General features: G+C 31.0%; 1 protein-coding gene across 2 annotated transcripts in view; it reads left to right on the forward strand.

Moving 5' to 3' along the window:
* The window catches only part of Shal (Potassium voltage-gated channel protein Shal), an 88429-nt gene extending 77461 nt beyond the window's left edge, over positions 1-10968 (forward strand). The window contains exon 5 of one of the 2 annotated variants that reach the window (XM_065350108.1): positions 4228-10968. In XM_065350108.1, coding sequence (XP_065206180.1) covers positions 4228-4326 — 99 coding nt within the window. In that variant the 3' untranslated portion in view covers positions 4327-10968. Of the gene's footprint in view, positions 1-111 lie in introns of both variants that reach the window. The other variant, XM_065350106.1, reaches the window with a different exon arrangement.
* Positions 10969-12179: the final 1211 nt, after the last annotated feature.

A 12179-nucleotide genomic window follows, 5' to 3' on the forward strand; every position in this document is an offset into this window, starting at 1 on the left:
AAACGACGACCGACCAGGCTCCTTACCGTTCTTTTTTTTTTTATCTGTCTTAATTTTTCATACCTATAGTTTGGGCTCTCGAAATAATTCTTTGTTAATTGTTGTTATTAGAAACGCCGTCGAAGATGTTCAGAGGAATCACATACAAACGAACATGAACTGAGTGAAGATCACATGAGAATAGACATTTCCAAAGCCAGGACAGCAACCGATACGCCTGAATTTAATGTAAAAAGCCAGCGAAGTTCGAGCGCTGTCGCAGGTTCAACTTCCTTAATATCATTAAATAAACCTAACTCAACGACTTCGTCCAATATTACCGCATCCGTACTCGTAAATTTACCAACGTCTCACGGTAATTCGGATATCGATTTTAGTTCGTCGTCGCATCTGCCATCGCCGGCCGGAACATCAGCGGACCAACAACCAGAAATTCGAATAACGTTTCTGTAAATTTTAATCCTATAATATTTATTCATTTTCTTTGTTTTTTTGTTTTTTTTTTGTTTCGTCTCGTTTACGTTTTTATTTTGTTTTTCGTTTTTCCAACGAGCTATATATCAAAACACCAAAGTTCGTCACTGTTATCTCTGTTCAATTTTCAAAAAACAAAAATGAAAAAATTACATTGCCCTCCTGGATACCGATTTATACCTACCTACCTACCTACTTATTTTACTCATAGTCTTTTGGTTTTTTTTTTGTTTTGTTTTTTTGCTCCAATTCGCAGCAACGTTATTCTCGAACAGAAGTAGAATTTCGGTTACATTTTATCTTTAAAACTAAATACTTTTAAACGAATTTTATTCTAAGTTTTGTATTTCTTTGCAATTTTATTCGAAATAAGACTTGATAACTTATTGTGAACAAATTTTACGTTTATTCGTTATACTTACATGAGCGATTTTTTTTGTTGTTTCTTTTATTTTATTTTTTTTTTGTTTTTTTTTTCAAGTTAATTTTTAGTATTACATCTACGTTAGGTAGATTTTCGTATAAAAACGTTTATTTTTTTTGTTTCGTTTCGTTTCGATTCCTATATTTTTTTATTTACCTCTCTACGTGCTTCCAAAATAGAAAACGTCTTCTCCTCCATCCTTTTTGAAGAGAAATTTACCGATTCTTTACTTAAGGGTTAATGTGACATTGCCACTAACTGAGATGAGGAAATTTTTATTCGTTCATTTCTTTTCCATCCACTTCACCATTATTTTTTAAGCCAAGTAAAATACATATTTTTGAGGGCTAGCCGTGATTATCTAGTTCCACCATTGAATTATACAACTAGAATGAATGATGAAAACGAGCTCGGCTACAGCAATTCGACGCTGTTTGAGAGTTTTTAATTGATGTTTTTTAATTAAGAATTATGACCGAAAGTTGAAGTTTTTGTATAAACTTTTTAGACTTTGAATGAAAAATTATTAAAGCTAGAGATACAGATACGTGAGTATATTATTTTCGCGAATCGTTGCCTCGAATATGATAGAAATGTTGCCTAATGTTTGTTCCAAAGGAGCTAAGTAGTTTTAAAGTAAGAATATTTTCCAACATTGAGTAATTTTTGATACGTTTTCAAATTAAAATTACTTTTTAAAAAATAGTTGTTTAATTTTTGAATGGATTTGATTTTTGCTTCAAATGATCCAGATTCCAGATGTGATGTTGTTGAATTTCAGATGAATTAGAGAGGAGTTGTGTAAATTTTTTTCAGTTGGAAATTTTAGAAAATTATTGGTATACTTCATACCCCAAATTATGACTACCTAATCAAACAATTTCATGAAAAATTAAAAATTGGGCCTTGAAATTTAAAATTGATACCAACACAATTTAATAGGTCTGGTTCATGTACCCAAGTATCTCCTCGATTTGGGTATTTAGCAAGCATGGTCATTGGGTCATTCCATCTGAAAACACTTTTCATGAAGCCTTCCAATTATGAAACCAAATTAATCAAAATAATATAGACAATTTTTATGATCGGAAATCAAAAAAAAATGCTAATCAGTTGGAAATTATCAAAAAAAAAAACGTATTTTGTTCCAAATTTTTAAAAGTTGCAAAATTTAATGCCGACTATTTGAAATGAAAAATATGGTTTTCCCTTTTCTGAATAAGAATTTGTCGCCTTTATTTCGCTGGAAATCTGTACAAATTTCAAATTTTGATTTCCACATTTAATTTTGTACTTTTTTTTTATGGCTTTTGGTTTCTTTTTGAACAAAATCTCTCCGAATAACTCCCCCCCCCCCCCCCCCTCAAAATCTTTAGTAAGGTTGGCTTTCCTTTTTAAACGAAAAATCTTCTGATTACCTCCCCTCTCATAATTTTGTTCTAAATCTTCTTAAATTTTAAAATTTGATGTTTAGGTAAGAAAATTCAAAAAAAAATAAATCAGTATTGCCCCTTTTTTAATCTGAAATTTTCTCCTTGAAAATTGTCAAAAGTTTAAGTATAAATTCTACGTCCCTTTTTAGAGCCTCAAAAATTTACAAAATTTTAAGCACAAAATTATGATCAAAATTTTTCTTTTTTTATTTGAAGAAAAATTTTCAATTTTTTTTAGTTTTTCAGAATATGTACTTACTCCATTGCAAAGGTCTTAAAAATCAGAAATATTGAAAATTTTCGGTGAATAATAAAATAACTTGTGCAGTGACCTCCTGATCAAAAACCAACCATGACCAAAAATCGATTTACTATCGATTTTCATCCCATATGATCGATCAATAATTCATCATATCAAAAATAGACTTCTAGATCAAAAAACCTTCCACGACCGAAGAAGGATTGATCGAACATCAAAATCGATTGTTAGCGATTTTCGATCATGTTTATGGAGTTAATTCGACCTCAGCTTCAAAAGCAATTCGATTATGATAAAAAATCGATTAACCCAAACTTTAAAAATAGATTAATTTCCAATTCGTAATCATCACTTGTTTTGCATTGTTCCATTTCAGCCTTGGTTTTGTTGGTCAAAAAAAAGACTAAAATCACATTTCCTCTCTGAAAAAGCGATTTTTTGATCAATCAATCGATTTAGATTATAAAGAGTGATCTTTTCAAATCGGTGCTTGTTTTTATTTGAAAAAAATTGATCAAAATTACAAATAGGTACGTCTTTGTTTCAGAAGTTGACCTATTGAAAATTAATAATATTTTTCATAGATCGATTTTTGATTTTCGAGTTTGATCTCAACAAGTATCAATTTAGAACTCTCGAAATTCATCAAGAATTTGAGAAAAAAATTATGTTGGCATTTTTTGAACATTTTGAAAGGAATTCTAGCACATGAGCTCCAATTCGGGCTTGTAATGACCCTTCCCTTTCTTTCAATTTTTAAACCAAATCTTTTATCAAAATTACTTACTTATGCTAAAAACGAATATCTACCAAAAATTATCGAGAATCTCGAAAATTTGTCATTCCAATTTTGGTTGACCATCAATCAGAATAATCGATGGTTTAAAAACGTAAAATTGATTATTTGTTGAATGAGAGGAGAAGGGAGGGGTGAAATTGAAGTAATGGAACTGCTATCAATAAAACTGGCTCAAGATATTTTAAGCAAAGATCTCGAATTATTTGATTTAAGCCCTGACATTTTTCCTTGCTCTCATTTTCTAGGTAAGTATAGATTTTAAAAACTCACCCAAATTTTATGTAGGTATGGTATAAATATGCATCATTTTTCATTTTTTGAGTAAAAAAACGTTCGAATTTCTTTGCATCCTTCACATAAATGTGATCAATAAACCATACTTGAAAGTCGAAAAGGATCAATAAATTTTCAAACATTTCAGGTGAATCAAAGACTAACGGTTTCGTTGAAACTTTAATGCCCAGCTCAAAAATTTGAGATGATTTCAAAAACCACTAAAAATACCTTTTCATTACGAAGTTTTGATCTCCCTCTCTCTTGAGAAAATCCCTCTGAAAAAAATTACTCGACACTCGATATCTAACCGAGCTCGTTTTCATTCCCCAAGCGAAAGACACGTTGCTGGTAAATTATTTTCTAAAAATGCTCAAATATAATTAACATATCATTTAATCAATTCTACATATTGGAAAATGGGTTTTCAAAGAGGGGGGAAAAAAAGAAAAGAAAATCAAACGAAGAAAGTCCAAAGTGATATGATGATATTATGAAATGCAGAAAATATTCGCTTCTTTAGAACGACATCGCATTTATTACCTTGTATGACCTTGAATTTCAGAGAATTAACCGACGAGAGGGCTTGGAATCTAGTGTTAGACCTAAGACATTAGAAAGAAACGTTAGATTCGTCGATGAAAAACCAAACGAAAATTACTAAATGTCGCCAGGTATTGTAATAGTTATACGTGGGGTAACCAGTATCTATAATATCTTTCTTGTACTTTGTATTATGTTGAGATACACCCCATGTATTCTATCTTAATATACTTGAGCACGAGCGTAGTAATCGCACAGTATTTTGGAATTCTTGACTCTTTTGTTTTTATTTTTAAACTGTCAATCTCGTAGTGGCAATTTGTTTCTTAATTTCAGATCTTATGTACCTAATAATGCACTCGATTTAATCTGTACTGTATTAACGGCCGTGGTAATTCTGCTAATTGCACTTTCTTCGGTATTTTTTGTGCATAATGTAGGTATACTACTTTCGAAACGCATGTTTACGAGCCTTCGTTTCAATAATTAACGAGACTGATAGGATTTATTGAGGACGATTTTTCTAGGATTTTTGAATTTACTCGTAAATCGCGAGATATATGTATGTATAGGTACTCGAGTATCACACTCACGCATGTCACAATATGTTTCGAAATACGGTTCTAATTACTCGAAGAAACAATAGCAACTGCTCGAATATTCAAAACAGTGTTTTTTTCTTCTTAATCACATTCATTGATACGGACTTGTTGACACATGTTTAAACGCCTTCAATATAAGTAATGGACCTTGAAATACTAGCAGCGTATGAAAAATATTCGCACGCCAGTTCTAACTTTCAAGACTAAGCGACGCTAATCACAATAATTATCGCCATTTTACACAAAACGGAACCGAATTACAACAAAAAACGGAAATCTCCGTAAATTATTAGGTCTGTTGGCGAGAACGCATGAGAATGCACGAATTGAATGTAAACAACCGATTGTTTTAATGCATTTTCAATTTTCCACCAGACACGGTAGCTCTCGACTACCTGTTTCGTGCGATAATTTCCTCGCTGGTATGAGTCACACACTACACTGTATAAGTAGGTACGAGCAGTAGTTTTCTTGTCGAAAAAACACGCCCTGGTCGTGTTCTGAAGCAGGCAACTTTCTCAACTCCAAAGAGCAGTGAGTTGAATAGGATGAAAAATTGAAGGCGTTTGGATTTGATGATCTCATTGACCTTTTCTTGAATTAGCACTCAGGGAGTCAGAATGGACAGTTATTGAAACGACGATTCTTTATTATTTTGGGTACCTAATTTAATCCTGAACATCGTCAAAAGTATGCACCTACTTAGATGAAAATACGTAGGTAACTTGATCTAAAACTGAAGCCTTTAGGTTTTTAAAAAAAAATATTTTCGTCTCCAATTTCTTCGCGAGCACGCGTAGGTAAGATGTATGATCTTAAAGGTATTCAATTACTTTTACCCCTCTTCCTTGCTCACTGATTCAATGCATTTGCATACGTACAGATATTCTTCAGTTAATTTGAAGCCATTCAGCTGATTCAAATATTGTTCTAAGTACATAATTACTGCTCGTAAAATCAAAACTCTCGTATTTCAAGTACTCCCTCCCCCTCCCCCTGTTGATTGAATTAAAAATTCATTTTTTGAGACATACAAAATATCTTCTTAGGTTGGGTCGTTCTTCAATTTTTTTTTTCATGTTGAGAATGATCACAAAAAGATTATTATTTTGAATAAAAGAACTGCTATTTTGAAAATAAGGAACTAGTTACGGTATTTAACAAAACACCACTCAAGTAAACTAGAAAAAAAATGTATAAAAATTTGAGTTCTTGCTGAGTAGGTTAAACATTGACCCAAAAATTTGACATTTCTCCCACATTCTGTTGAAGTTATTTGGACATCATTTTTGCTGAGGTCCATCAAATTTCAAAATAAAAATTGAAAAAAGAACGATGTATTTTTGCATCTCTATATTTTTTTTCATCCCAATTTCCATTCATTTTCAATTTTTCTGCACCAAATTCCAAAATATTTTTATTTATTTTTTTTTACTCATAAACGTGACCAGTTTTATTACAGCCATTTCTTTTGCAAATCAAAAGACAGCACTTTTTTTTTTTCAATTTTTAATACCACCTAAAAGTTAGCAGTACCTAATTATCGAACATGAATTCTTATACCGGTATCAAAGTTTGAAAAAATCACCCTACCTACCTAATTTCACAAGGCGATTTTTTAATTGATAAAATCATTTAATTTGGTTTTTTTTTTGAAAAAAATTAACGTATCTACGATCAAGGAGACTTCATTGGGTAAAATATAAAACCAACTGAATACAATATTTTTGATTTTTTTGGTCTCCATTCTAACTCGTTTTAAGGTGCTTTCTAGTGAATAATCCAAGAGGCCTGTTCACATGATTTATGAAAATCATACCTATCGAAAATGCTCTTTAATTTCATTAGAAAAATTTCGGATTTTTTTGTAAGTGCTCAATTTACTTAAATCAAGAAATGAGAAGAGTCAAAGTTTTTGAAACATTCTACGCAAAAGTAATCAGATTTAGAAAATAACGTTCTATTGTATAGGTTTGAAAGTAAGAGAAAATTCAAAAATTTCGACCAAATAGTGAAGATATGAAATTAAAAAAACTCGAAGAAAAAAAATTGAAAAGAAAAGTGACCTTTTGAAAAAATTGAATTCAACGAAGAAAAATTGAAAATTTTCAAAACTTTAAACATTTTTTGGAGCCTTGAAGCTGAAAAATGCATCTGATACTTTTACCAAATGACACAGAAAGCAATATTTTTTAGGGTGGAGGGAGAGCTAATTATAATTTGAAGGGAAAAAAACATGAGATTTAATTTTAAAAAGTAGGTAGCCATTTCAAACAACGAAAAAAAATCAAATCCTACAAGTGTCAACCATAGAATGATGAATAGGTAACTAAAGAGCACAGTGCAAATTCAAGAAAATTTCAACTTTCTAACTACATACCGGAGAAAAAATATTAGAATGATTTCTTTCTGAGAAATACTGCCTAGAGAAAGTGAAATAAAACATTTGGAAAAGTTAAATATTATCAATCACATTGTTTGAATTTGGGGTGGGGGGGGGGGGGTGGAAAATGCATTCGACACTTTTAACCAGTGGTATAACAATTCATATTTTTGGAAGGGAGGCTGAGAAGAGGAAGAAGTCGTCCACCAATGAACCAAGTCAAAAAATTTTAATTAGGTACCAATAAAGATTAAAAAATTGCAAAATTTAATTGAAGTAATCTGTACCGTCTTATCATTTTTCAAGGGAGAATCTCAAAAAAAAAAAACCCAACAACAAACAAATTAAACAAATTCTTGCCAGAAAATCCTGCCAGGAGAAAACGAAACCAAAATTTTGAACGTTCTTAGTCATTTTTTCGAATTTGAGGTGCTTGAGAATGCATCTGAAAATTGTATCTAGTGAGGTATAGTAAACCCTTGTTTTAAGTGGGAGGGAAATATCTTTGAAATTCAAACTTCAAAATCATAAATTTTTCAACTAAATACAAAAAATGAAAATTTTTCGTTATCAATAGTCTTGAAACCTAAACTTTTGCAAATTTTGAAGGTAGGTAAATTTTTGTCTAATTTCTCAAAACAAGAAATCTTATTTCGTGAAATTGCCTATCTTTAGACTTTGAAAAAACTACGGAAAATAATTTACAGAAATTTTGGAGTAACCTTGGAAATTCATTTTTCCACAGTGCCTTCAATTTCAAAGATGGACTATTTTGTAAGAGAAACTCTGTTGTTTGCCTTGAAAAGTTGGACCAGAAACCATGTAAAAAATTGAATTTTTGAAAATTCATATTTTCATGCGCATACAATTTCCATATTTTGCTTACGTCAGAACCCCTAAATACCTATTGGGTTCCAGTTTCCCTAAAATGCTCGTTCTGATCAACGATCATCATTTCTGACCGTTCGTTCCCTTCTTGGCTCAAAATTTTCATTCGAGTATTTATTTGAATTCAAAATGAAAAATTATCTACCTTCCTACTTATTTTTGCTTATCAAACATCAATATTTCCTACTCAATCATTCTACTGAAAAAAAAAAAAAAAAAAAAAAACATTCAAAAACAATTAAACGACACAATTTAATATTCATGAAAGAAAAAAAACATCAAAATTTGGAAGAAAAAATATTCATTCTTTATTCTACTCATTCTTGACCGAAATTGCCACAAATTTACCCTTAAAATGCAACCCTGTAATATTTATTGTCGACCATTTGATGCATTGCTGCAATATTTCAAAAAAATCGTCTCCAACCATTGCAGCAGCCTACCAAAATACCTTATTCTTGACACGACCACAAACACCCCCACCGTTCCCTCTCCAGCTTTATAGGCAAACTCGGCCACAAAAATTCCCACCTCTCGGGGTTTTCACGCACAATTAAGCATTAAAAAAAATCATATATCCATCCAAGATACGGATCTTGTTAACTCAAACACCACATCTAATTGATCTTGGCCAAAGCAGGGTTGCACTCGTATATAGAACACACATACACGCGAGAAAAACATTTGGAATTAGAATTGGCGCGTAAACGAGCATTTAGCATCGAACAAACACGTGTTAATAGGAAAATTTTTTTCACGAGGTAGCATTGAAAAAACGTTATTGAAACGAGGTCAAGATTCCGGCCATCGTCGCAAGGATACATCGGAACAAATTGCCATTACGTATGTGACTTTGAAAATAAGAATTTTAAATTAATTTGGAAATCGGTACTAATAAGGCGTTACGTTTCACATAATTGCTAATACGTGAATAGGTACTCGCATTTCATAATTTCGAGCCCTTTTTTTCTATTTCATTTTATTTATTTTTTACCAGCACAATGAAACTAAATGACAATATAGTAGGTGTAAAATTGTGTACAAAGAAACACCTTTACATGTACTCTCTCGCTTTAGTCTTCTTGTTAATTTTTTTGATTTTTTTTTTTTAGTTCTAATTATGTTATATTTTAGGTAAAAAAAAATTTTCTCTCTCATAGATGCTACATAGCTTGAGAATCTTTAGCGAAATGTACGTATTTACGCGTGTTATCGAAGACTTATACGTCAACAACTGGGTTACTAGTTCGTAATCCGTATTTATCCTATAAAAACAGGGATTAATGCTCAAAGGTTGGAAAATGTGTTCAAAGGTATAATTTCAATTCTGCGATGCATTTCGCTATTGGTTAACTTTTTCTAGATTATATAATTTTGTTACGTTAACAAATTCTTTATTCTATACTCTTTTCTACGTAGTTACCTTTCTTTTTTTTTCGGGGATCTTGTAACGTATAATATGTACTGTGATTTCAGAAACTATATATAATTAATGTATCGAGGTATTGCCAAACATGTGTATGTCGTTCCTTTTCTTTGGATCATCTCATATAATCAATCGATTCAAAAATTCGGGACGCATTTCGTGTTGCAATTATCTCCACTATTATTATGTGTATCGTTCTATTAAAAACAAAAAAAAAAGAGAAAAAAAGGGGACAAGTTAGTGACCTTGTATGGTATTTAGAATTATAGGTAAACGTTAATATGGTATTTGTTTTTATCTAATTCGCACTATATTAAAAAAAAGTGATTTTTTTCCAACCTGATTCAGTTATATACCTACATGTTTAACATTTACACGCTACATTCCATTAAGTATTGTTTTTCTCTTAGCGAGTTTCCCTTCGGAAAATTACACATTTCGAGTACATATTTTCAATATTCACCTTTTCTTAAAAATCTCAACGTTTTAAAAATTAGAAAGAAAATATGGGTACCTAAGTCTAAGTATGGTGGGAAAAAAGGGTGCGGTTGAAAATTACTTTGCTTACTTTTTCTACACAAAAAGGAAAGTAAATAATGTATTTTTTTCAAATTTTGGCCAATTTTTAAAAATTGTATTTTTTTGAAAAATTAATTCTTTGATTGTAAAATTAATTTTATGAAATTTCATTTTTCATGTCCTCCTGGGGAAAAAAGAAAAAAAAAGAAAAATATTTCATTTTTCATGTCCTCCTGGGGAAAAAAGAAAAAAAAAGAAAAATTAATCTAGAAAAATCATTATATTTTTTTCTGGAAGAACATGTTTATTTTTTAATATGACATATTTCTCGATTTTTGTTACTCCAATCAAAGCTCTTCCATTTCGATTTTACTCCTTCAAAAATATTCATACGAAATACACGTTGAATGAAATCGAAAGGGAAACTCGCTACACTCTTAGCAGCCTATAGAGATACGTACCTACAGTATAGGCTGCTATGCGTTTATTTTTTTACTTTTTTTCGTTTAATTGTTTTCTGGGAATTTTACCAAACCCTAGTTTAGGTACTTGTTTGTCGACTGAACTATTATATGTGCCATATTAAACGATAAACAGTGAAAAGTTTAATTCGTGGAAACTTAATAATTTTCAAACCGTACGAAATATGAATAAACCGCCAGTTCAAGCAATTCATTATAAGCTATTGTGTATTTTTTTTTTCAACTGCAGACACACGACTTGAATTTAAATCATGTACTTTTTTTAAAAAATCGTCGAATTTTTTTTCGTTTCAATTTTTACGTTAATGTTTCAGAATAGTTGACCCCAGTTTTTTTTTTGAATTCAAATTTTTCGTTTTTAATATTCGATATTGATTAAGCTTTGACCTTTGTTGTTTCTTACATTCTAATTACTTTAAACATTACTTAGAAAAAGTAATTAATATAATTCATTTTATTTATATGCGGTGTTTTGTTTTCTTATTTTTTTTTCTTTTTCTTATGTTCGCTAATTTCTTAATAATAACGCGAACGGGAAAAGAAAATAGGTCAGTGAATACGAGGAATTGGAATGAGAATAAATTGAGGAAATATTTTTACATCCACCATAGACCCCGGTGGGATTAAATGATAGATTATATTTTTTATCCGGCAAGATTTAAAATGAGCTGAATTTATTTGAAAAAGAAAAAAATCTGGGAAATGCCTGATTTTAAATGACTCCTGCGAATTGTGCGATATGCAAATTGTTCTGCATCGAAGTGGAAAATGTTTCATCTACATTTTACAAAGATAACAAAATGTAAAATAGAATTGGGTATTCAGTTTTAAAAAATTATTTACCTAAGTATACTTACATGTTACTTTGAGAAATTGATAACCTTTGGTGGTATTTGTATCTGAGCATTGAGGAGAGGTAAAGTGTGATATGACCCCATGACTGCTCGACACTCCTACAAAATACCATTCATATCTCATATCTGAAACTTCATCCAATGATGCATGCTGGAGGGGAAATGAAAAATGCCTTCCCCCTCCCTTCACCCTAAACTTTCCAATGCAACCACTCAAAGTGTAAGACTTCGATTTCAACTAGAGTAGGATTTTTAGGCACCTTCTACGATCAAAATTTCAGCTGCCCGAATCGATTTTATGACCTTGGGCGCAAGAATCGTTTTTTATTCTTCATCAAAAATTTTTTCTAAAAAAAATTTAATGTGCATTTTTGAACTAAAATATTTCAGCAAGGAAATTCACTTGGAGAAATTTGCTACAGTCTCAGTTCAGGCATTCGAAATTTGGATTGTGTGGGAGTTTTTAATAATGCTATTTTGAAAATTCGGTTTTCAAAAGGATCCCCTCTTCTTCTAAAATCAAAAGGTCAAAGATGCGAAAAAAATCAAAATTTTTACCAAATTGACCTAGGAAGCTGGAATTTAGTATGAACCCTATTTTAGACCTGGAAAAAATGATTTCGAACGAGTTTGAGCAGTTCTGAACCCTGCGGCTGATTTTTTGAAAGTTGAAATTTCCCAAAAAATTTCCCAAATGAACTTGGAAAGCTAAAATTTATTTTATGCAGTGATTTTAACATGCTTAGTTGATTGGAGATGGTTTCAAGTCGTTCTGAAGCCTTCAGCTGAATTTCGAAAATTCCAAATTTTCTAAAAATTC

The sequence above is a fragment of the Planococcus citri genome, chromosome 2, assembly GCF_950023065.1.
Source record: "Planococcus citri chromosome 2, ihPlaCitr1.1, whole genome shotgun sequence".
Taxonomy (NCBI): Eukaryota; Metazoa; Arthropoda; class Insecta; order Hemiptera; family Pseudococcidae; genus Planococcus; species Planococcus citri.